Consider the following 24095-nt stretch of genomic DNA (forward strand, 5'->3'; position numbering starts at 1 on the left):
CAAAAGCTTTCGCCAAATCCTCAAGCAATGGAAGGGGAAGGATTACAAATCCCGTTCCAAGAAGGTGTGCTACAAGTGTGGTAAGCCCGGTCATTTCATTGCAAAATGTCCTATATCTAGTGACAGTGACAGGGGCGACGACAAGAAGGGAAAGAGGAGAGAAAAGAAGAGGTACTACAAGAAGAAGGGCGGCGATGCCCATGTTTGCCGGGAATGGGACTCGGATGAGAGCTCCACCGACTCCTCCTCCGACGAGGACGCCGCCAACATCGCCGTCACCAAAGGACTCCTCTTCCCCAACGTCGGCCACAAGTGCCTCATGGCAAAGGACGGCAAAAAGAAGAAGGTAAAATCAAGATCATCTACTAAATATGAAACCTCTAGTGATGAGGATGATGCTAGCAATGAAGAGGATAACTTGCGCGTTCTTTTTGCCAACCTTAACATGGAACAAAAAGAAAAGTTAAACGAATTGATTAGTGCTATTCATGAAAAAGATGACCTTTTGGATTCCCAAGAGGATTTTCTAATTAAAGAAAACAAGAAACATGTTAAGGTTAAAAATGCTTATGCTCTAGAGGTAGAAAAATGTGACAAATTGTCTAGTGAGCTAAGCACATGCCATGACACTATTGCCAACCTTAGAAATGAAAATGCTAAATTAATTGCTAAGGTTGATTCACATGTTTGTAATGTTTCAATTCCCAATCTTAGAAATGATAATAATGATTTGCTTGCTAAGATTGAAGAATTAAACATTTCTCTTGCTAGCCTTAGAATAGAAAATGAAAATTTAATTGCTAAGGCTAAAGAACTAGATGTTTGCAATGTTACAATTTCCGATCTTAGAGATCATAATGATATCTTGCGTGCTAAGATCGTTGAACTTAATTCATGCAAACCCTCTACATCTAGTGTTGAGCATGTTTCTATTTGTACTAGATGTAGAGATGTTGATATTAATGCTATTCATGATCACATGACTTTGATTAAACAACAAAATGATCATATAGCAATATTAGATGCAAAAATTGCCGAGCATAACTTAGAAAATGAAAAGTTTAAATTTGCTAGAAGTATGCTCTATAATGGGAGACGCCCTGGCATCAAGGATGGCATTGGCTTCCAAAGGGGAGACAATGTCAAACTTAATGCCCCTCCAAAGAACTTATCTAACTTTGTTAAGGGCAAGGCTCCCATGCCTCAAGATAACGAGGGTTACATTTTATACCCTGCCGGTTATCCTGAGAGCAAGATTAGGAAAATTCATTCTAGGAAGTCTCACTCTGGCCCTAATCATGCTTTTATGTATAAGGGTGAGACATCTAGCTCCAGGCAACCAACCCATGCCAAGTTGCCTAGAAAGAAGATTCCTAATGCATCAAATGATCATGCTATTTCATTCAAAACTTTTGATGCTTCATATGTGCTTACTAACAAATCCGGCAAGGTAGTTGCCAAGTTTGTTGGGGGCAAACACAAGGGCTCCAAGACTTGTGTTTGGGTACCCAAAGTTCTTGTGTCTAATGCCAAAGGACCCAAAACCGTTTGGGTACCTAAAATCAAGAACTAAAATTGTTTTGTAGGTTTATGCATCCGGGGGCTCAAGTTGGATACTCGACAGCGGGTGCACAAACCACATGACAGGGGAGAAGAAGATGTTCTCCTCCTATGAAAAAAAACCAAGATCCCCAAAGAGCGATCACATTCGGGGATGGAAATCAAGGTTTGGTCAAAGGTTTGGGTAAAATTGCTATTTCACCTGACCACTCCATTTCAAATGTTTTTCTTGTAGATTCTTTAGATTACAATTTGCTTTCCGTATCCTAATTATGTCAAATGGGCTACAATTGTCTATTTACTGATATAGGTGTTACTGTCTTTAGAAGAAGTGATGATTCAATAGCATTTAAGGGAGTGTTAGAGGGTCAGCTATACTTGGTAGATTTTGATAGAGCTGAACTCGACACTTGCTTAGTTGCTAAGACTAACTTGGGTTGGCTCTGGCACCGCCGACTAGCCCATGTTGGAATGAAGAATCTTCATAAGCTTCTAAAGGGGGAACACATTTTAGGACTAACCAATGTTCATTTTGAGAAAGACAGGATTTGTAGCGCGTGCCAAGCCGGGAAGCAAGTTGGGACTCATCATCCACACAAGAACATCATGACTAGTGACAGGCCACTGGAGCTCCTTCACATGGATCTATTCGGCCCGATCGCTTACATAAGCATCGGTGGGAGTAAGTACTGTCTAGTTATTGTGGATGATTATTCTCGCTTCACTTGGGTGTTCTTTTTGCAGGAAAAATCTCATACCCAAGAGACCTTAAAGGGATTCTTAAGGCGGGCTCAAAATGAGTTCGGCTTAAGGATCAAGAAAATTAGAAGCGACAACGGGACGGAGTTCAAGAACTCTCAAATAGAAGGCTTCCTTGAGGAGGAGGGAATCAAGCATGAGTTCTCTTCTCCCTACACTCCACAACAAAATGGTGTAGTGGAGAGGAAGAATCGAACTCTATTGGACATGGCAAGAACCATGCTTGATGAGTACAAGACACCGGACCGGTTCTGGGCCGAAGCAGTCAACACCGCTTGCTACGCTATCAACCGGTTATATCTACACCGAATCCTCAAGAAGACATCTTATGAACTCCTTACCGGTAAAAAGCCCAATGTTTCATATTTTAGAGTTTTTGGTAGCAAATGCTTTATTCTGGTTAAAAGAGGTAGAAAATCTAAATTTGCTCCTAAAACTGTAGAAGGCTTTTTACTAGGTTATGACTCAAACACAAGGGCATATAGAGTCTTTAACAAGTCCTCAGGACTTGTTGAAGTTTCTTGTGACGTTGTGTTTGATGAGACTAACGGCTCTCAAGAAGAGCAAGTTGATCTTGATGAGATAGGTGAAGAACAGGCTCCATGCATAGCGATAAGGAACATGTCCATTGGGGATGTGTGTCCTAAGGAATCCGAAGAGCCTCCACATGCACAAGATCAACCATCCTCCTCCACGCAAGCATCTCCACCAACCCAAAATGAGGACGAGGCTCAAGATGTTGAACAAGAAGATCAAGAAGATGAGCCACCTCAAAATGACGGCAACGATCAAGGGGGAGATGCAAATGATCAAGAAAAGGAGGATGAGCAAGAACCAAGGCCGCCACACCCAAGAGTCCACCAAGCAATCCAACGAGATCACCCCGTCGACACCATCCTCGGCGACATTCATAAGGGGGTAACTACTCGATCTCGGGTTGCACATTTTTGTGAACATTACTCCTTTGTTTCCTCTATTGAGCCACACAGGGTAGAGGAAGCACTCCAAGATGCGGATTGGGTGATGGCGATGCAAGAGGAGCTCAACAATTTCACAAGGAATGAGGTATGGCACTTAGTTCCACGTCCCAACCAAAATGTTGTAGGAACCAAATGGGTCTTCCGCAACAAGCAAGATGAGCATGGTGTGGTGACAAGGAACAAAGCTCGACTTGTGGCCAAAGGATACTCCCAAGTCGAAGGTTTGGATTTCGGTGAAACCTATGCACCCGTAGCTAGGCTTGAGTCAATTCGCATATTATTAGCCTATGCTACTTACCATGGCTTTAAGCTTTATCAAATGGACGTGAAAAGTGCTTTCCTCAATGGACCAATCAAGGAAGAGGTCTATGTTGAGCAACCTCCCGGCTTTGAAGACAGTGAGTACCCTAACCATGTTTATAGGCTCTCTAAGGCGCTTTATGGGCTCAAACAAGCCCCAAGAGCATGGTATGAATGCCTTAGAGATTTCCTTATTGCAAATGGCTTCAAAGTCGGCAAAGCCGATCCTACTTTATTCACTAAAACTCTTGACAGTGATTTGTTTGTGTGCCAAATTTATGTTGATGATATTATATTTGGGTCTACTAACGAATCTACATGTGAAGAATTTAGTAGGATCATGACAAAGAAATTTGAGATGTCGATGATGGGGGAGTTGAAATATTTCTTAGGATTTCAAGTCAAGCAACTCCAAGAGGGTACTTTCATTAGCCAAACAAAGTACACTCAAGACATTCTAAACAAGTTCGGAATGAAGGATGCCAAGCCCATCAAGACACCCATGGGAACAAATGGGCATCTCGACCTCGACACGGGAGGTAAGTCCGTGGATCAAAAGGTATACCGGTCGATGATTGGTTCATTGCTTTATTTATGTGCATCTCGACCGGACATTATGCTTTCCGTGTGCATGTGTGCAAGATTCCAAGCCGACCCTAAGGAATCACACCTTACGGCCGTAAAACGAATCTTGAGATATTTAGCTTATACTCCTAAGTTTGGGCTTTGGTACCCTCGGGGATCCACTTTTGATTTGATTGGTTATTCGGATGCCGATTGGGCGGGGTGTAAGATTAATAGAAAGAGCACATCGGGGACTTGCCAGTTCTTGGGAAGATCCTTGGTGTCTTGGGCTTCAAAGAAGCAAAATTCGGTTGCTCTTTCTACCGCCGAAGCCGAGTATATTGCCGCAGGCCATTGTTGCGCGCAATTGCTTTGGATGAGGCAAACCCTGCGGGACTACGGTTACAAATTAACCAAAGTCCCTTTGCTATGTGATAATGAGAGTGCAATCAAAATGGCCGACAATCCCGTCGAGCACAGCCGCACTAAACACATAGCCATTCGGTATCATTTTCTTAGGGATCACCAACAAAAGGGGGATATCGAGATTTCATACATTAACACTAAAGATCAATTAGCCGATATCTTTACCAAGCCACTTGATGAACAATCTTTTACCAGACTTAGGCATGAGCTTAATATTCTTGATTCCAGGAATTTCTTTTGCTAAACTTGCACACATAGCTCATAAATATACCTTTGATCATGTCTCTCTTATATATGCTATGACTAATGTGTTTTCAAGTGTATTTCAAACCAAGTCATAGGTATATTGAAAGGAAATTGGAGTCTTCGGCGAAGACAAAGGCTTCCACTCCACTCTACTACTCATCCTTCGCCGTCACTCCGAGCATCTCTCCAACTTTGGTATAATCCTCACTCATTTCTTTTATGACCAAAGGAGGAGAAAGTTAGTTAAGGGCTCTAATGATTCCATTTTTGGCGATTCATGCCAAAGGGGGAGAAAATATGAGCCCAAAGCAAAAGGACCGCACCACCACCCTAATTTTAACATATGATTTTCAATTGGTTGAAAATTTCAAAATTGATATCTCTTTGTGTTCTAAAGGGGGAGCAAGTAGTATTTTCAAAACTTGATATCTTAAAACCCTCTTGAACACTAAGAGGAGAATTTATTTGAGGGGAGTTTTGTTTAGTCAAAGGAAAAGCATTTGAAACAGGGGGAGAAAATTTCAAATCTTGAAAATGCTTTGCAACTCTTATTCATTTACCTTTGACTATTTGCAAAAGAACTTTGAAAAGAATTTTGCAAAAACAAAACATATGGTGCAAGCGTGGTCCAAAATGTTATATAATAAAGAAACAATCCATGCATATCTTATAAGTATTTATATTGGCTCAATTCCAAGCAACCTTTGCACTTAAATTATGCAAACTAGTTCAATTATGCTCTTTGATATTTTGCTTTGGTTTGTGTTGGCATCAATCACCAAAAAGGGGGAGATTGAAAGGGAATTAGGCTTTCACCTAGTTCCTAAATAATTTTGGTGGTTGAATTGCCCAACACAAATAATTGGACTAACTAGTTTGCTCAAGTGTATAGATTATACAGGAGTAAAAGGTTCACACTCAGCCAATAAAAAGACCAAAAGTTGGATTCAACAAAGGAGCAAAAGGGCCAACCGAAGGCACCTCTGGTCTGGCGCACCGGACTGTCCGGTGTGCCACCGGACAGTGTCCGGTGCACCACCGGACATGTCCGGTGCACCAGAGGACTCCAACGCAAACTCGCCACCTTCGGGAATTTCCAGAGGCACTCGCGCTATAATTCACCGGACTGTCCGGTGTACACCGGACAGTGTCCGGTGCGCCATGAAGAAGCGGCCTCAGGAACTCGCCAGCTTCGGGAAACTCCAACGGCTTGTCCGCTAAAATTCACCGGACTGTCCGGTGTGCACCGGACTGTCCGGTGCGACTCCGGAGCAACGGCTATCTCCGCGCCAACGGCTCTCTGTCGCGCATTTAATGCGCGCTCTGCGCGCGCAGAAGTCAGGCGCGCCCATACTGGCACACCGGACAGCAAACAGTACCTGTCCGGTGTGCACCGGACACCCAGGCGGGCCCACAAGTCAGAAGCTCCAACGGTCAGAATCCAACGGCAGTGATGACGTGGCAGGGGGCACCGGACTGTCCGGTGTGCACCGGACTGTCCGGTGCGCCATCGAGCAGACAGCCTCCCAACGGCCACTCTTGGTGGTTGGGGCTATAAATACCCCAACCACCCCACCATTCATTGCATCCAAGTTTTCCACTTCCCAACTACTACAAGAGCTCTAGCATTCAATTCTAGACACACCAAAGAGATCAAATCCTCTCCAAATTCCACACAACGCCATAGTGACTAGAGAGAGTGATTTGCTTGTGTTCTTTCGAGCTCTTGCGCTTGGATTGCTTCCTTCTTTCTTGATTCTTTCTTGTGATCAACACTCAATTGTAATCAAGGCAAGAGGCACCAATTGTGTGGTGGCCCTTGCGGGGAAGTTTTGTTCCCGGCTTTGATTTGAGAAGAGAAGCTCACTCGGTCCAAGGGACCGATTGAGAGAGGGAAGGGTTGAAAGAGACCCGGCCTTTGTGGCCTCCTCAACGGGGAGTAGGTTTGCAAAAACCGAACCTCGGTAAAACAAATTCGCGTGTCACATTCTTCATTTGCTTGCGATTTGTTTTGCTCCCTCTCTCGCGGACTCGTTTACTTTTCTAACGCTAACCCGGCTTGTAGTTGTGATTATTTTTGAGAATTTCAGTTTCGCCCTATTCACCCCCCCTCTAGGCGACTTTCAGTAGCACTTGCTCCCAAATACACGAAAGTAAGATATATTGGGTTTGTTACCGGTTAGTAGCTCATACGAAGTTTTCCTGAGGAGGCGATGAAGGTAGACCCTGTTGATGGCGTGGCAAGCCGTGTTTACGGCTTCCGACCAGAAACACTCGGGGGTCTTGAATTCTCCAAGCATCGTCCTCACCATATCGATTAGCGTCCTGTTCTTCCTCTCTACCACACCATTTTGCTGTGGTGTGTAGGGAGCGGAGAACTCGTGCTTGATCCCTTCCTCCTCAAGGAACTCCTCCACTTGAAGGTTCTTGAACTCGGACCCATTGTCGCTCCTTATCTTCTTCACCTTGAGCTCAAACTCATTTTGAGCTCTCCTGAGGAAGCGCTTGAGGGTCCCTTGGGTTTCAGACTTATCCTGCAAAAAGAACACCCAAGTGAAGCGGGAAAAGTCATCAACAATAACTAAACCATACTTACTTCCTCCTATGCTTAGATAGGCGACGGGTCCGAAGAGGTCCATATGCAGCAGCTCCAGAGGTCTTGAAGTGGTCATCACATTCTTGCTGTGATGCGCTCCTCCCACTTGTTTACCTGTTTGACAAGCTGCACAAGGTCTATCTTTTTCGAATTGTACGTTAGTCAAACCTATCACGTGTTCTCCCTTTAGAAGCTTGTGAAGGTTCTTCATCCCCACATGTGCTAAGCGACGATGCCACAGCCAGCCCATGCTAGTCTTAGCAATTAAGCATGCATCTAGACCGGCCTCTTCTTTTGCAAAATCAACTAAGTAAAGCTTGCCATCTAATGCACCCTTAAAAGCTAGTGAACCATCACTTCTTCTAAAGACAGACACATCTACATTTGTGAATAGACAGTTATATCCCATATTGCATAATTGACTAACAGATAACAAATTATATCTAAGAGACTCTACTAAAAACACATTAGAGATGGAGTGCTCATTTGAAATTGCAATTTTACCTAACCCTTTTACCTTGCCTTGATTCCCATCACCGAATATAATTGAATCTTGGGAATCCTTATTCTTGACGTAGGAGGTGAACATCTTCTTCTCCCCCGTCATATGGTTTGTGCATCCGCTGTCAATAATCCAGCTTGAACCCCCGGATGCATAAACCTGCAAGGCAAATTTAGGCTTGGGACTTAGGTACCCAACTCTTGTTGGGTCCTACAAGGTTAGTCACAATTGTCTTAGGGACCCAAATGCAAGTTTTATCACCCTTGCATTTTGCCCCTAATTTCCTAGCAATCACCTTTCTATCCTTTCTACAAATTGCAAAGGAAGCATTCAAAGCATGATATATTGTAGAAGGTTCATTCATTACTTTCCTAGGAGCATGAATAATATTCTTTCTAGGCACATGATGAATAGCACTTCTCATATTTCTACCATGTGTATAGGAAGAACTAGAAGCAAACATGGCATGAGAATCAAAATCATCATAAGCATTATAACTCCTATTTGCATTTCTAGTATGTCTCCTATCATGATACATAAAAGCATGGTTCTTTTTAGCGCTACTAGCCATAGGAGCCTTCCCTTTCCCCTTGGCGGAGATAGGAGCCTTATGGCTTGTCAAGTCCTTGGCTTCCCTCTTGTAGCCAAGTCCATCCTTAATTGAGGGGTGTCTACCAATTGTGTAGGCATCCCTTGCAAATTTTAGCTTATCAAAATTACTCTTGCTAGTCTTAAGTTGAGCATTAAGACTAGCCAATTCATCATTAAGTTTGGAAATTGAAACTAGGTGTTCACTACAAGCATCAATGTCAAAATCTTTACACCTATTACAAGTTTCAACAATTTCTTCACAAGAATTAGATTTACTAGCTACTTCTAGTCTAGCATTTAAATCATCATTAAAACTCTTTAACTTAGCAATAGTTTCATGACAAGAAGATAGTTCACTAGAGAGCATTTCATTTCTCTTAATTTCTAGAGCAAGAGATTTCTGAGCTTCTACAAATTTATCATGTTCTTCATACAACAAATCCTCTTGCTTTTCTAAAAGTATATTCCTATCATTCAAGGCATCAATCAATTCATTAATTTTGTCTACCTTGGTTCTATCTAATCCCTTGAATAAGCATGAGTAATCTATCTCATCATCATCACTAGACTCATCCTCGCTTGAAGAAGCATAAGTACTAGTATTATGAGTGCTTACTTTCTTTTCCCTTGCCATGAGGCAAGTGTGTCGCTCGTTGGGGAAGAGGGATGACTTGTTGAAGGCAGTGGCGGCGAGTCCTTCATTGTCGGAGTCGGACAAAGAGCAGTCTGAATCCCACTCCTTGCCAAGATGAGCCTCGCCCTTTGCCTTCTTATAGTTCTTCTTTCTCTCTCTCTTGTTCCCTTGATCCTGATCACTATCATTTTTGGGACAGTTAGCAATAAAATGACCAAGCTTACCGCATTTGAAGCATGAGCGCTTCCCCTTGGCTTTGGTCTTGCTTGGCTGTCCCTTGCGACCTTTAAGCACCGTCTTGAATCTTTTGATGATGAGAGCCATCTCTTCATCATTAAGTCTGGCCGCCTCAATTTGTGCCACCTTGCTAGGTAGCGCCTCCTTGCTTCGTGTTGCCTTGAGAGCAAGGGGTTGCGGCTCGTTGATTGGACCATTCAAGGCGTCGTCCACGTACCTTGCCTCCTTGATCATCATTCGCCCGCTAACGAATTTCCCAAGAACTTCTTCGGGCGACATCTTGGTGTACCTGGGATTTTCACGTATATTGTTTACCAAATGAGGATCAAGAATGGTAAATGACCTTAGCATTAGGCGGACGACGTCGTGGTCCGTCCATCGCGTGCTTCCATAGCTCCTTATTTTGTTGATAAGGGTCTTGCGCCGGTTGTATGTTTGAGTTGGCTCCTCGCCCCTTATCATTGCGAACCTTCCAAGCTCGCCCTCCACCAACTCCATCTTGGTGAGCAAGGTGACATCATTCCCCTCATGAGAGATCTTGAGGGTGTCCCAGATCTGCTTGGCATTGTCCAAGCCGCTCACCTTATGGTACTCGTCCCTGCACAAAGAGGCTAGCAACACAGTAGTAGCTTGTGCATTTTTATGAATTTGTTCATTAATAAATATGGGACTATCCGTACTATCAAAGTGCATTCCACTCTCTACAATCTCCCATATGCTAGGATGGAGAGAGAACAAGTGACTACGCATTTTGTGACTCCAAAATCCGTAGTCCTCTCCATCAAAATGAGGAGGTTTACCAAGTGGAATAGATAATAAATGAGCATTAGTACTTTGAGGAATACGAGAGTAATCAAAAGAAAAGTTCGAATTGACCGGTTTCTTTCTCTCGTAGTCGTTGTGGTCGTCGTCCTTTTGGGAGGAAGTAGACTCATCGCTATCGTAGTAGACAATCTCCTTGATGTGTCTTGTCTTCTTCTTTTTTTCATCCTTACGTCTGTGGCCCGAGCTCGAGTCGTTGGATTTGTCATCCTTTGGTTCGTTGACGAAGGACTCCCTCTCCTTGTCGTTGATCATGATTCCCTTCCCTTTAGGATCCATCTCTTCGGGCGGTTAGTCCCTTTCTTGAAGAGAACGGCTCTGATACCAATTGAGTGCACCTAGAGGGGGGGTGAATAGGTGATCCTGTAACACTTTAAAACTTAAGCCACAAAACTTGGTTAAACGTTAGCACAGTTAATGCCAAGTGGCTAGAGAGAAGATCTTGCACAATACGATAACCACAAAGAGTTCAACACAGAGAGGACACAGTGGTTTATCCCGTGGTTCGGCCAAGTACAAAACTTGCCTACTCCACGTTGTGGCGTCCCAACGGACGAGAGTTGCACTCAACTCCTCTCAAGTGATCCAATGATCAACTTGAATACCACAGTGTTATGCTTTTCTTTTCTTATCCCGTTCGCGAGGAATCTCCACAACTTGGAGCCTCTCGCCCTTACACTTTTGATGTTCACAAAGAATCACGGAGTAAGGAAGGGAAGCAACACACACAAATCCACAGCAAAATGCGCACACACACGGCCAAGAATCGAGCTCAAAAGACTATCTCAAAGTTCTCACTAGAACGGAGCTCGAATCACTGAGAATGACAAACGAATGCGCAAAGACTGAGTGTGGATGATCAAGAATGCTCTAAGGTTGCTTGGTGTTCTCCTCCATGCGCCTAGGGGTCCCTTTTATAGCCCCAAGACAGCTAGGAGCCGTTGAGAGCAATTCTGGAAGGCTGATCTTGCCTTCTGTCATCGGGCGCACCGGACAGTCCGGTGCACACCGGACACTGTCCGGTGCCCGATCTCCTTCCTAAAATGGCACAGCTGACCGTTGCAGATCTGGGAGCCGTTGGCGCACCGGACATGTCCGGTGCACACCGGACAGTCCGGTGCCCCCTTCCGACCGTTGGCCCGGCCACGTGTCGCGCGCAGATTCCGCAGCCGACCGTTGGCCCGGCCGACCGTTGGCTCACCGGACAGTCCGGTGCACACCGGACAGTCCGGTGAATTTTAGCCGTACGTCGTCGGCGAATTCCCGAGAGCGGCCACTTCGCTCGAGCCAGCCTGGCGCACCGGACACTGTCCGGTGCACCACCGGACAGTCCGGTGCCCCAGACCGAAACAGCCTCTTGGCTGTACACGGCCAACTCTTCTCTTTTCTTCTTCTTTCTGTTTCTGATACTTAGACAAGTATATTAGTACACAAAACCAATGTACTAAGACTTAGAAACATACCTTTGCTCTTGATTTGCACTTTGTTCATCCATGGGCATAGATTCACATTTAAGCACTTGTGTTGGCACTCAATCACCAAAATACTTAGAAATGGCCCAAGGGCACATTTCCCTTTCAAGCCTGACATGGGGACCCTCTCTGGCGGGCTCTTTGCCGAGTGTCCCAACTGACACTCGGCAAAGAAGGCGGCTGTGCCGAGTGCTGCCAGGAAGACACTCGGCAAAGATATCTTCGTTGCCGAGTGTCACCGTTGACACTCGGCAAAGTCGCCGTCTCCGTCACCCGGCGCCGTAACGGTCGCTTTTCTTTGCCGAGTGCTCCCTGGCACTCGGCAAACATCTTTGTCGAGTGCCCGAGAAAAAGTACTCGGCAAAGAAGTCTTTGCCGATGCACTGTTTGTCGAGCCTTCTTTGCCGAGTGTTACACTCGGCAAAGCATTTGTCGAGTGTTTTTAAGTCATCGCCGAGTGCTTCAGGCACTCGGCGAAGCGATTGATTCCGGTAGTGAGAATAACTCCATTTGAAATCAATTTCACCTAACACTAAACGACGTAGATGCTCTTGTGCTCCCCCCCCCCCCCTCTATTTAAAATTCCAAATGCTTTACCTTATTTCAGTATGACAAGCCGTTGGCCAAAGGGCTTGACCTCATATGGAACCAAATTATTGCTGGGAACACTTGGTAGTGAATTTTACAGTAGTCCGCCGGCTTTAAAACTGCATGCATGCATGGTAGCATTCTGGGTCTGGGAAGAAAAGACACAATACATTTTCCATTTGTCTTTATAAACGCTGCCGTAGAAGTACAGAACCATACGAAAACGTAGCGGGGCACAGTTAAGTATACAAAGTCAGAGACCATCAAATATAAACAGGACACACCGATCGAGATCACAGAATACAAGTACACCGTAGCGAGCACGAAATCTCCACAGCAAGCATGCCCTATGGATAGCACCAAATTAAAGACATATATATATCGCCATCACAAGTTTGGGGGCCACCGAAAATAACGTTTCAAAACAAGCTACGTGAGAATCAGCAGACAGACTGACCTACTCTTGCATCTGTTTCGAGACCTTTATTCTGAAGAGCTTTTTTTTAGAATATGGATTACAGAATAACCAGGAATCTAGAGATCACGAACGAGACTTACGTGCGAAGAAAGATGAAGGGATCATTTGTACGATTTAGGGTTTTGAAAGTGTTGGATTCATCCGGTTGCAAAGACTCGGATATGATTTTGTATTCACGTTGATTTATACGATTTTTACAGAAACGCTTCTTATTAAAAAAAACGAGCTGATAACCGAAGGGTTTGGCGGCTAGAATTAGAAACCGAAACAAACGTACCTCTATGAATCAAGGTGTTGTTTGGTTCAAGAAATGTAACGCAAATGGTAATGGTAATGGTTTACGTTCGATTACTGGCGGTAACAAATTTGAATAGACTGATATCAATTTTTAGTGTGGTATCTGATTATGGTTGGACTAAAACAAACATTAGTTAACATTATCGGTTACCCATTACGTTACAAATTTGTGAATCAAACGACACCCAAATGGCCAGCATGGGACGCCACGTCGCCACCTAATGCTGCCCACCCCCAAGCCATTGCAGTGCGCGGCAGGCGCCAAATGCAACGTGCCGCAGCGGGAGAGATGCATGCCAGCATGTGGTGTGGTGTGGTGTGGCCCTAATTTTGCCGCATGCATTTTGTTTTTGTCCATCGCCGGCCATCCCTCGCGTCGCGCATTTCCCCGCCGTCCCTGTGGTTGCCTCATGTGGGCCCAGGCGCTGCGGAGTGGGGGATCGGTCCGAGTCAGCAATCGATGCGCGTTGGAATCTTGGTCCACGTCGCCGGAGCCCTTTTTGTGCTCAACCACAGACAATCCGCATTGCGCTTGCGAACAGGGAGGATAAGGATATATTCTTCTCTTGGGATTTTGGGAATCGATGAAGAAGAAGAATCAGTGATTTTGTATGTTGTAGCGTACTATCTTCTATCGGGAGCTTCGGCGAAGAAGTGGTGCATGCATGATGCAGAAATAGCATGCACGTGAAGGTTAGGACAGGGCATATTCAGTCCGATCTTAGGTCATTTTAGGGTTTTTTCCCCTTCATGAGTTGAACTTATTTAGTTTTATTTAAATCTATAGAAAAAATATTCATATGTATAATACTTGTTCGGTTCTAAATCAGTACTCGCTTTAGCTCTTAGTTCATGTGTCTAGATTCAAATGTGTGACGATGAATCTAGACACGTATACATAACGCATACATCAGTTCGGAACGAAGGTAGTACCAAAGAGCGAAATTCAACCATACTATTATATGAATCTTAATGCGTGTGGTTATTTTGAATTTACGCAGACCGTCTGGCTCCGTCCAAAAGCCCGTGTTGATGCGGCTTTTAGGACACACATACGTTCTAATATGCATTTATTAATAACCATTAATTAACATAGACGGAGGAGCCCGTCTCTGTTAAGACCTCGTTTGGATACTCTTGTATTTACCTTAATCCATGTGTATTGAGATATATTAAGGTGTAAATTAATTTAAGTTACGCCTCAATTTAGCTTAATTCACATGAATTAGTGTGAATACTTGAGTATCCAAACAAGGCCTAAGACTCCTTTCATGACAAGGGAATTGAGGAGGATTGTGTTAGGGGTCATCTTCTCTGTCGAAGGTCCTCAAGACGGAGAAATTATCTATAAACAACAGGATTGAATGCCGAAGCTACAACGAGCATGCGTAAAGCGTCGAAGGGTGATAGATTCGACTTAAGGTGGTTATTACGAAGGTCAAACATGATGTTAAGCCGAAAAGAAAAATATTAATTAATCCCTAATATTTTGTATTAGGATTATGTGTATATGTTATGGTCATAAATGTATTTTTACCTGGGCTGTGTCGCCAGCATTGAGATTGCACTCTCATTTTTTCCTTCGAGTAAGCCGAATGTATTAATGTAATGTACTTTATACATCAGTTTGTTAATATATGATATGGATATTAATATTTGTTTAAGTAGTGAATACAAAATAAATAAAAATATAATGTTACATCTGTAATTATATTTTCATTTTTTTATGAACGATAAAGATAAATTCGTCATGACTTTCGTCCAAGATTCATTATACCCAAATAGAGATAATGCTTCGAAGGACGAAGTTCCTTAATGTTTAACAATTTTGTTGCCTTGTTTTATGGTTCACAACAATAAAAAACAAGTGATCAACATATTAGAGGGGATTAAGGGCTAGTTTTGGAGTCACGGAACCGAATGAAATTGAAGAGACTAAAATTCACTCCTTATTCAATTTTGAATAAGAAGAGAATTTTAGCCTCTCTAATCCCTTCCGATTTTTTTAACCCTAAACTAGCCCTGCTAGGGAAATGAACTAATTTCTCTCTTAACCTTCTTAAATCCCCTTTTATTTTCTCTTAATTCTTTTATCATCAATCACAGTCACAGACGGTAAAGTGCAGTCAACACCGGGCCACCGCCCGGCGCTGCATTTTGTTTTGTCTATACCATTAAAAAAAGATGAAGATAGAAAAAGCTTGTCTCTACCACTATCAGGTGGTCGGCAAGACGATGCAGCCATGCATGCTAGTAGTGTCATGTCATTCTACAGTTCGCTCGGCGACTCGGTACCCGATCCGATCGGCTGGCGGGCTGGCTCTCAAAGCCCAGTCCTTCGTCGCGGGGTGAGTCCTTGTCAGTCCAGGTCAGCTAGCGTTTCGCTTTTGGGATCCTGGTTCATCCGTCGGTAAAATCCAGCCGCGTTTTGCAGCTGGGAAAGCACTTGCTCTGTCAGCACAGCTCAACAGTCAGCCAGCACCTCCACACGCGAGAGTCTCTTTCAGAATCCCTGCCTTTCTGTTCTCAGACGAGCTCTGGAGTCAGTTAAAAAAAGCGTCGGCTGCGCGGTTTTTGGGTAAAATACTAGGGGATGTTTCCATCTTCCAAGTGGGGGAGGAATGTGATTCTAATAATCAAATGCCATTTAGTAAACTGCTCCATGTGCAGACGGTTAGTAAAGCAATGGTTTAGTTTGTGTTCTGGAATTATATTACTTTCTCCGCCCAATGGAAGGGTCCTGGATTTGACAGGGAGTAGGCGCAAAGAGATGACGAAGCGGATAAGATAGCCCCATTGACGCGGCACTGACACGTGACAGGGTGTGGTGCCGCCAACTACGGATTGCTCACTCACGCACGCATGTCATGTACGTACAGGATAATCGACGTCGATCGTGACTCGCATGTCGCATGGTGTAGTATAGTAACAACAGCACGAGGACATAAAAATAAAGGTCGCGTAGACAGGCTGAGACCAGCTAGCTGGGAGTGGAACGTGCCAGTCAACCTGACGCCTGACACCCCCCGTACGTCACTTGCACACAACATCTGCAATGTTTTTCGCCCTGGACGACCTGGCAAGGCCTGCCTGCGCCATCCACTCTCTCGGTTACTCATCCGGCGGCCTTAACGTTTCTTGGGTCCTGCGCGTCATCAAGCAACTGCAACAGTTTAGGACAAATCCCCCATCCCACCTTTTCGGTTTGTTTGAAAACTCAAAGGAAAGGTGAGATTGAGATGGAAATATCCGATATCTAAATTACTTGAGTTTCTAAACTAACGGTAGCTAGACCTCTCCTCGTCACCGCCCAAGTATGCCTAATAGTGAGCTAATCCTAAGTCCAAGCTCAAACCCACGCAGCCCCCCCCGACAAAATGGGTTAAGTTTCCTGGCTCTCGCTGCTGCTTTGGACCTGTTCAAATGTTAGATCGGATTGAGTTTGGTGGATTAAGGTTAGGCAATGGACCGTTTGGCACGACCCGCGCCCGTCCGTGCATAGAGGGACACAGGTCAGGTTGGTCCGTGTCTCTCTATTGATCAGTTTGAGTCCGTTTTTTCCTGTTAAGTCGAGTTTTTTTAGCTTTCATTTGAGTTATTTTTTTTTGCTCTGGATCGGGTTGGGTCGTCTTTTAAGTCTCACGGCTTGTACTTGTCTGTCGATTGCTATTGGCAAAAAAACTATAGTTCATACCCGATTATTGAAAAACTATAGTTCATACCCAATTATTGTATTAGTTGGATCGAGTCAATTTTTTCAGTATGGACTGAATCGGTCAGGTAAGATGACTCATGCTTAGATCAACCACTCGCTCTCATACACCACACTTCCTCACAACAAATTGTTTCCCGTCCATCGGCCACGCGACCGAGCCATGTAGTCTCCGACGCTAGTGGTGTACCGCGTACCGGTATCACACGTGTGGATGACGACCACGGGGATGCTATTCTGCGCTCTAAATCATTAATAGTAGGCTATATCTCATCTATTTCAATATTCACTCTCTAAATAGTGATTTTTATAGTGTAAAACCATGTTTTACTCCACCGCCAATGAACTAAAATAACTCCCATGTCAAATAAAAAAATTGAGCACCAAACGACTGCCCCCACGGGTAACTTTCATCCTCGCGGCCCCAATAGCAGGCCTAGAGCCTACGGCCCAGCGGCATCGCGGCGGGAAAACGAGGTGCTTTTCCCGCCAAGGCGCCCCTAAGCCCCACCGCCCCAGTCTTCGCTCCGGCCGCCCTTCCCCTTCCTCCCCAACACTCTCATCCCCGCAACAACCGCCTACCGGCCCGCGCGCGCTGTAGTCTCCGGCAGACACCAACAAGGCTCGTCACTCCCCTACCTCCCTCGGTACTCGCTCCGTCTCTCGTCTCTCGCTCGCGCATCGGCTGGGGGCACGGAGAACGGGAGGCGCGGAAGGTCAGAAGCGGCGGCCGGCGGCGCATCGGCCTCGCCCAGGCCTAGTCCCGCACGGTGCTCGGTCCTTCTCCGATTCTCCCACAGCCTCGCCCCCTCGCCCCTGCGCCCCTGCGCCCCTGCGCGTCCAGCGCCCCAACCCCAGCGGCCTGCGGCACTGATCCACAGTCCACAGACCCGGACACCGGCCGGGCGAGGATCCGCTGACCACGCAGCCTCCAACGCCGCATGGAGATCGTGCGCTCCCAGAGGCAGGTCGCCGCCGCAGCCAGTGGCGGCGGCGGCGGCGGCGCGGGGGCCCTGCCGACCTACAAGGCGGCGCCGCAGCTCGAGGTGCGGCTGGAGGAGTTCGAGCTCTTCGCCATCGACCGCCTCCGAGGTGCGGCTTCTTCCTGGCGAGAGAAATGCTTCCCGATCCCGCGTGGCTTCCTTCCGTTACTTCCCAGATCTTGCTAACTCGTTTCATTGCGTGCGCTGGTAACGAGCAGTTCTCAAGGGGATTTCGGATGGACTCTCGCGTGGGAAGAGGCCGGAGGAGATGGAGAAACTGGTGAGCGATTATCGCCTTTGCCGTTCATGGTCTTGGGGCCTTGGGGGGATGCAGGAGGGAACTATATTTGGAGCATATTTCTGCCTAAAATTTGGGTTTTGCCATCAGGAGTAGGCGAATGTTTCAGTGGTTTCAGTCTTGTGTATGTATTTGAAGGATCAACCTCTTTGTATGGTTTTGATTTCGCTAGAGAATATTAAGAGTGGCTAACTTAGGCCCCTTTGGATGTTAGTCTATTTTTTGTAGCTAGAATTGTTGCTTTCTCCTCAGAATCATACTGAATTAAGATAAACATGGAAGGTTTTGCAACCCTAGTTATGGACTCTATCGCATTCTGGCATTGCTCTAACTTTTGTTTTAAATAGAAATGTCTTGTTCTGTTCTGCACTTCAGGTCAGTGAATTGTGGAAGACACACATGAGGCACCAGGATCCAGCAGAGAATTTGAACAAGGATATAATATCGCACTTTGTGCTCCGTCTAGTCTACTGCAGAACGTAAGATTAATATTCATATGTTTATATTCGCTACATATATTAGCTACGGTTGTTCACTTGTGGTTCTTTTGACCAACTCACCAGAAAGCTGTATTTGATACGACACACAGGGAAGAATTGCGGAAGTGGTTTCTCTCCATGGAGACTACACTTTTTCGGTATCGCTTTCGGCTTGAGAGTCCTGAAACACAGGTGACTTCCTATCCATTTACCATAGAACTGACAAAGGAAAATAATATGCATTTATGCTTTAACTGTTGCTTGTTGCACATCATCTGTTTCAGAGGATGCTTATGACTGAGTTTCAATTGCCGTATAAAGCACTGCCATACTCAGAGTTTGAGGTATAGACTTTGGCCTCTAATAGAACTGCTGAGGACTTGGATCTTCATGCTTAACACTGTACAACTGCAGTTTTTGGCCTTTTCCTGTTTGCTTCGTGAAGTGATTTTTGTTTTCATGTTTTAGGCTGTGAAAGACAAATTGAGCCAAGTTGCACGTTCCATTGGTCAATCTGCCAGTGGTATGCATAATTTGATATTGCCACTGTCTTCGCTCAATTTATTGCAGAATGCTGTTCCAACTGGTTGTTAGTATCAGTTATAGAATAGGATGCTTCTCCATGATTTGTATTTTTGTGCATCATGTAAGCAGTTATTGTAAGGTAGTTTTTTATTTTTGCTATGTTGTTTCCCAAAGTCAGCTGGGCAGCTCAAAACTTTGTAATTAAAGCAGGTTGTGTGCAGTTGAAGAACCAGTAAATTCCTCAGTTTTCTAAAAAAGCCTAAGCAGTTAGCATACTGAAACAGCAGAGTTACCATTGTGACTGAACTTCAGGTTAAAGGGAATGTATTGCAATTTGCAATGTATAGAACAACGAATAGAAACATTTACTGTTTCAAACCTTGTCATCGATTTTTTTTCTGTTTTTGCTTTCATTATCTTCTTTTGTCTTCTTTTACCAGAAACTAACTTCATTCTGTGCCTTTCCATTTTTGGCAGTTGAGCATGTGTTCTTCAAGGTATGTACACTTGCATGTTTTAGCTCTTTATCCCTTTTCCATAAATCTTCTGTGCAAAAATTAATTCCAAGTAAAACATATTGTAATCCAATTAAGGTACCTTTCGAAGAAGTTCCTGATCTTGTTGCTGGCCGTCGGGTATTTCTTTCAAAAGGCTATGCTTATGTGGCCATGAGCCAGGTTTGCCGTTAACGTGAGAATAAAAATTTCAATTGTTGTTTTGGTTGGCGGCCTTTATGAACATAGCTATATAATTTTGTAGGTGGTTTCTCTAGTGGTTACTCAATTCCGCTGCAATATCTCAAAGGCACTTGCTTTAACAAACAGGTACATGGTACACTAGTTTTACTTTGATCAGTACCTGTGGAACATATTTCTGTAAGCCTTTTAATTATCTGGGGGAAATCTTTTGTACCTACGTTATCTTTTGTTTGGAAATAATCAAATAATTTATCACATACTCGCAGAAAGATCATACTTCAAAAGTTCCCACTTCTTTCTATGACATTTATGAGCAGCAGTTGGCATTAAGCTCTAAACTGTGCGCTGACTGGTCATATTATGCTAAGTTATGTGTAATTGTTTAATGTACAGAAAATGGACAGCAACTATTAAAGAACAAGAAAAGGACAGGTTGACTCCTGTGAGTACCAGAGTACCGCTTCTCCACCTTTCTTTCAGAACCTTTTTATATCCTATGATGCCTAATTTTATTATGACAGATTGTTGAAGCATTAAGCAATGCGTATTTTGGACCTGATTACTCTCAGGTATGCTGTGTCACCTCTCACCTATGCAGTTATTCTTGATTTTCCTGAGATTTAACTATGTTTTCCCTAGCGCTGTTGCCAGCTGAATTGCTTCACTTGTTTTCACACAGCCAAAGGATGCTGTTGACATATCTCTAAAGGATATTGACCAACTGGCTAAAAGTTCTTTCCCTCTTTGTATGCGGCATATGCTAGATAAGGTGAGGCACCTTAAATATTCCTATAGACATACATACCTTGCAACCAGGTGTCTCAATGTTTTCATTTATTTTGCAGTTGAGAGAAAACCACCATCTGAAGCATGGCGGCAGAATGCAGTTTGGTCTTTTTCTTAAGGTATTATTTGAATGAATTAGAGAAACTTTGATATATAGGTACCTAAAATTATATTACATTAATTTACTTCTGGAAATTATGATCCAGGGTGCTGGACTAAAGTTGGAAGATGCTCTTGCGTTTTGGAGGGCGGAATTTTCTCAAAAGGTACATATATTTTGACATGTACTGTGTCATGCAAACATTTAGCAGAAGCACGTTACAACATCATTGCCTCTATATATTAGCAGTGCACATTGAGCTAATATGATCAAACATATGCAAAATTAAGCAGTTCATTTTTCTCAAGGAAATTAAACAGTAAAGTTTCCCTGAGTTGAACACTCAAGTAGTCACAATTTCTGTTGCCTTACTTATTTTGTATCTTCTTTGGATAAGATTGGTTCTGAGCGGTTTGACAAGGAATATGCCTATGCCATCAGACATAATTATGGAAAAGAAGGAAAACGGACAGTAAGTCTCCTCCATGTGTAACTTGAAATTGTGCCACAAGTATTACTTACTCTCACACATGCTGCTCCAGGATTACACTCCATATTCATGTCAAAAGATCATTTCTGCAACACCTGGCGTTGGAGATCACCATGGATGTCCGTTTCGACATTTTGGGTACAATTTGACCCTTAATATTCTATAGACGATTACTATGTGCTTATTATTTAGATTGGTGCTCTGAATTTTCTGATAGCAGTATCAGTTTGTATTTCCAATCTTCCCTCTTTCCACTAGATTACTCCTGAACTTTGAGGTGGAAGTAAGATCACATCTGGAAACCAGAAAATCTGAATGGTGCAAGAGGCCTCCAACTTCCATTTTTTCTGATTAAAAATGACACCCAACAAAAACAAAGCTTAATATACCACAAAGAAGCCATAGGTAATTTTGAATGAGAAATTAATATTTTGTTTACTCATTAAGTACCCAGTTGATAGTACAAGTACAATACTTAATTACCAAGCAGAGTAATGACACATTTTGCCCTAGTTCATGCCAATATGGTTTCATCTAGTCTCATCCATACTTTTCTATTGTTTAGTTTCTTACTCGATATGGTCACAACAGCTTCTGTTAAAAAAACTCAACCTGCGGGGATACACAGCAGCTTCTATTGTGATGTCACTTGGCATGTCAGTTTGTGATGTTTCAAGTCAAACATGATTCTACCTTGCTTTGTACCTCATGTTTGCTCCATGCATTTTCTTCTGCTTTACTGTATCTGCAGTGAAGAAAATTTGCGGGCAGCACTCAACAAAATGGGCGTTGGTGGGCATGCATTGGAAGAGGTAATGGATAAAGTGAAGAACAGGCATTACCAGGTACTGTGCTTCATTGCCATTGTCTTAACCCGACGGAGCAATATGATATCCCTGAACTGACTGTTTTATGTGTCATAATGAAATATACAGGTAGCTTGCACATTAACCTTTGAGGCCACACACGGTGTCTCCTGTGATTCTGGAATCAACCATCCAAATCAATATTTCAGTGAAAGCCAGAAAGTTCTGCGAGCCAAAGTGAGTGCAATAGTTTATTATACACTTGACCTTTTTTTTTTCTTGTGCTCTGCTAGTTTTATCAACATGAGTTAATGTTCCAATTGAACATGTGTGGCTCAATGTACAGAACCAAACAATGGAGAGCCAATCGCAATCAGCAACCTAAATTGTGTCAGCAGCTGGAGAAACTATACATTTCCAAAAAACTTACCAGGTCTTGACACCACCCAACTTTTGCTCTACATTTTCTCCATGTTACCCACAACTTATTCATGGCTTGATGCATTTCTAATGTGCAATATTGAATACATGACATGCTGCGCCTTATTTTCATTCTGTGGCATATGTGATTTATACCTCTGCTGAATTCTCTTTTTGACTGTCAACATCTTGCGACTTACACTTTTAAAATGTGATTCTCTGCTGAATTCATTTTCTCAAAAGGCTGCCCTTTTTTTTTAAAAAAAAATGTGTGCAACCTTGTGCCCATCAGATTTTAACTGATTTGCCGGTTAAAAGTGTAATTTCTGTATATCCATTTTTTTTTGTCAAACATGTGATTTGGTGCGGCACGCCAGATTCATCACCTCAATTTTCATTCATAAACTTCCAGACTTTGTACACTACTAGTTACTATAAGCCCACTAATACCCTTTTGGTCAAACAGCAGGTAAGCACTGAAGCAAAATTCATCCTTGATGCCAATTATGTTATCGTCATTGGCTGTACCTTTGGCGCTTACCTGGAATATTGTTGCTCCCTGGTGTTTCCAAATCCCAGCTGCTGGCTTGGCCTAAAACGAAAACCTCCAGGCTCCAGCTGCTAGCTGTCATACCCTACAAGTGATGGCACCGCACTCTACACTAGAATTGTTACCTAGTGCTGCGAACAGCAGCAGGTCAAGGCGTCTGTAGACTCTGTACATGTAATTCTCGAAAGAACCAAGACTTCTGCATTTAATGTAGGATCAGCTGTGCTGTGCTCTTAGACCTCATCCACCAGTTTATCTATAAATTTATCCAAAATACTGTCTTTCATTGTTCTATATTGTAAACCGCGTTGTTCGCGTAGTAGGGTTTGAAATGGGGATGATAATGGATAAACTGTTGGAGATAGTATTATGTTATTGTTAAACTCTTTGAGTAGAAGAGAATTCTTTGGTTTTGATTCTGCCGTGTATTATTTTTTTTAAAATGGCTACAAAAGCTTTGCTGTAATTTTATTGGGAAAAAGAGGTTGGTCCCGTTTTTAAGAGAAAACCTGACCTAAATATGCTCCATCCGCTCTTTTATTTATTGTGGTTTAGTTCAAAAATAAACTAGCGGATGATAAATTTTTGATAATTAGTACAAGATAAAAAAACTACTCAACAGCTAGAAACAAGACACATTTTAGCAATCAACTATATAAGGCAACTAAGGCCCTGTTTGGAATTGTAGTATTTTTGCAGTTTTGAAATAATACTATGGTATTTGATGATACTATAGTATTGAAGCTCAAAAGGTGTTTGGTTTGTATAGGCAAAACTCAGTTTTAAATACCATGGTTTTCCCAAAACTGTGGTATTTTTGGAGTTTTTAAAACTCCACTCAGGACCTCAGTTTTCTTCTCTTCTCTACGTATACTTTGTTTTTCCAATAGAACCAAACAGATCTCGGTTTTGAGCAATACTGTAGTTTTACTGTGGTAAAACAATACCGTAGTATTTATGTCATGTACAATTGTAAACTATGGTATCTCAAAACTACAGTATTTCAAAACTGCATTCACAAACAGGCCCTAAGGCTCTGTTGGAATGTACTGCACCCTCAACTACTTTTAGTTCATTAGTTAATTTAACATAACTAAAATAAGCTAATTGTTAGCCAGCTATAATTTTATTAGCATTTTTTTGTCAGCTAACTATTAAGACTATTAACTTTAGTGCGACCAAACATGCTCTAAAAA

The 24095-nt window shown here is 43.3% G+C and overlaps 1 protein-coding gene across 2 annotated transcripts; it reads left to right on the forward strand.

Moving 5' to 3' along the window:
- The first annotated feature begins 17165 nt into the window (after positions 1-17165).
- Positions 17166-23269, forward strand: LOC100384853 (uncharacterized). 2 transcript variants are annotated; one of them, XM_008664055.3, is made up of 20 exons: positions 17166-17856; positions 17966-18027; positions 18421-18524; positions 18635-18716; positions 18809-18868; positions 18993-19047; positions 19527-19546; positions 19643-19726; positions 19809-19873; positions 20141-20189; positions 20269-20316; positions 20427-20516; positions 20593-20652; positions 20740-20799; positions 21031-21105; positions 21176-21261; positions 21875-21968; positions 22059-22166; positions 22276-22362; positions 22926-23266. In XM_008664055.3, exons 1-19 carry the CDS (start codon positions 17706-17708, stop codon positions 22312-22314), a joined length of 1392 nt encoding a protein of 463 aa, XP_008662277.1. In that variant the 5' UTR covers positions 17166-17705; the 3' UTR covers positions 22315-22362; positions 22926-23266. The 2 variants fall into 2 exon arrangements, with proteins under 2 accessions (XP_008662277.1, NP_001349495.1); NM_001362566.1 differs by having other exon boundaries at positions 17214-17856; positions 22816-23269.
- Positions 23270-24095: the final 826 nt, after the last annotated feature.

This window comes from Zea mays, chromosome 10 (assembly GCF_902167145.1).
Source record: "Zea mays cultivar B73 chromosome 10, Zm-B73-REFERENCE-NAM-5.0, whole genome shotgun sequence".
NCBI lineage: Eukaryota > Viridiplantae > Streptophyta > Magnoliopsida > Poales > Poaceae > Zea > Zea mays.

What these genes read in the sequence shown, in the direction of transcription:
- LOC100384853 (XM_008664055.3), top strand. Translation starts at nt 17,706, where the DNA reads ATGGAGATCGTGCGCTCCCAGAGGCAGGTCGCCGCCGCAGCCAGTGGC. An exon ending in CATTGGTCAATCTGCCAGTG is followed by an intron (nt 19,048 to 19,526) that starts GTATGCATAATT and finishes CATTTTTGGCAG; the next exon opens with TTGAGCATGTGTTCTTCAAG. An exon ending in TGAAGAACAGGCATTACCAG is followed by an intron (nt 21,969 to 22,058) that starts GTACTGTGCTTC and finishes TGAAATATACAG; the next exon opens with GTAGCTTGCACATTAACCTT.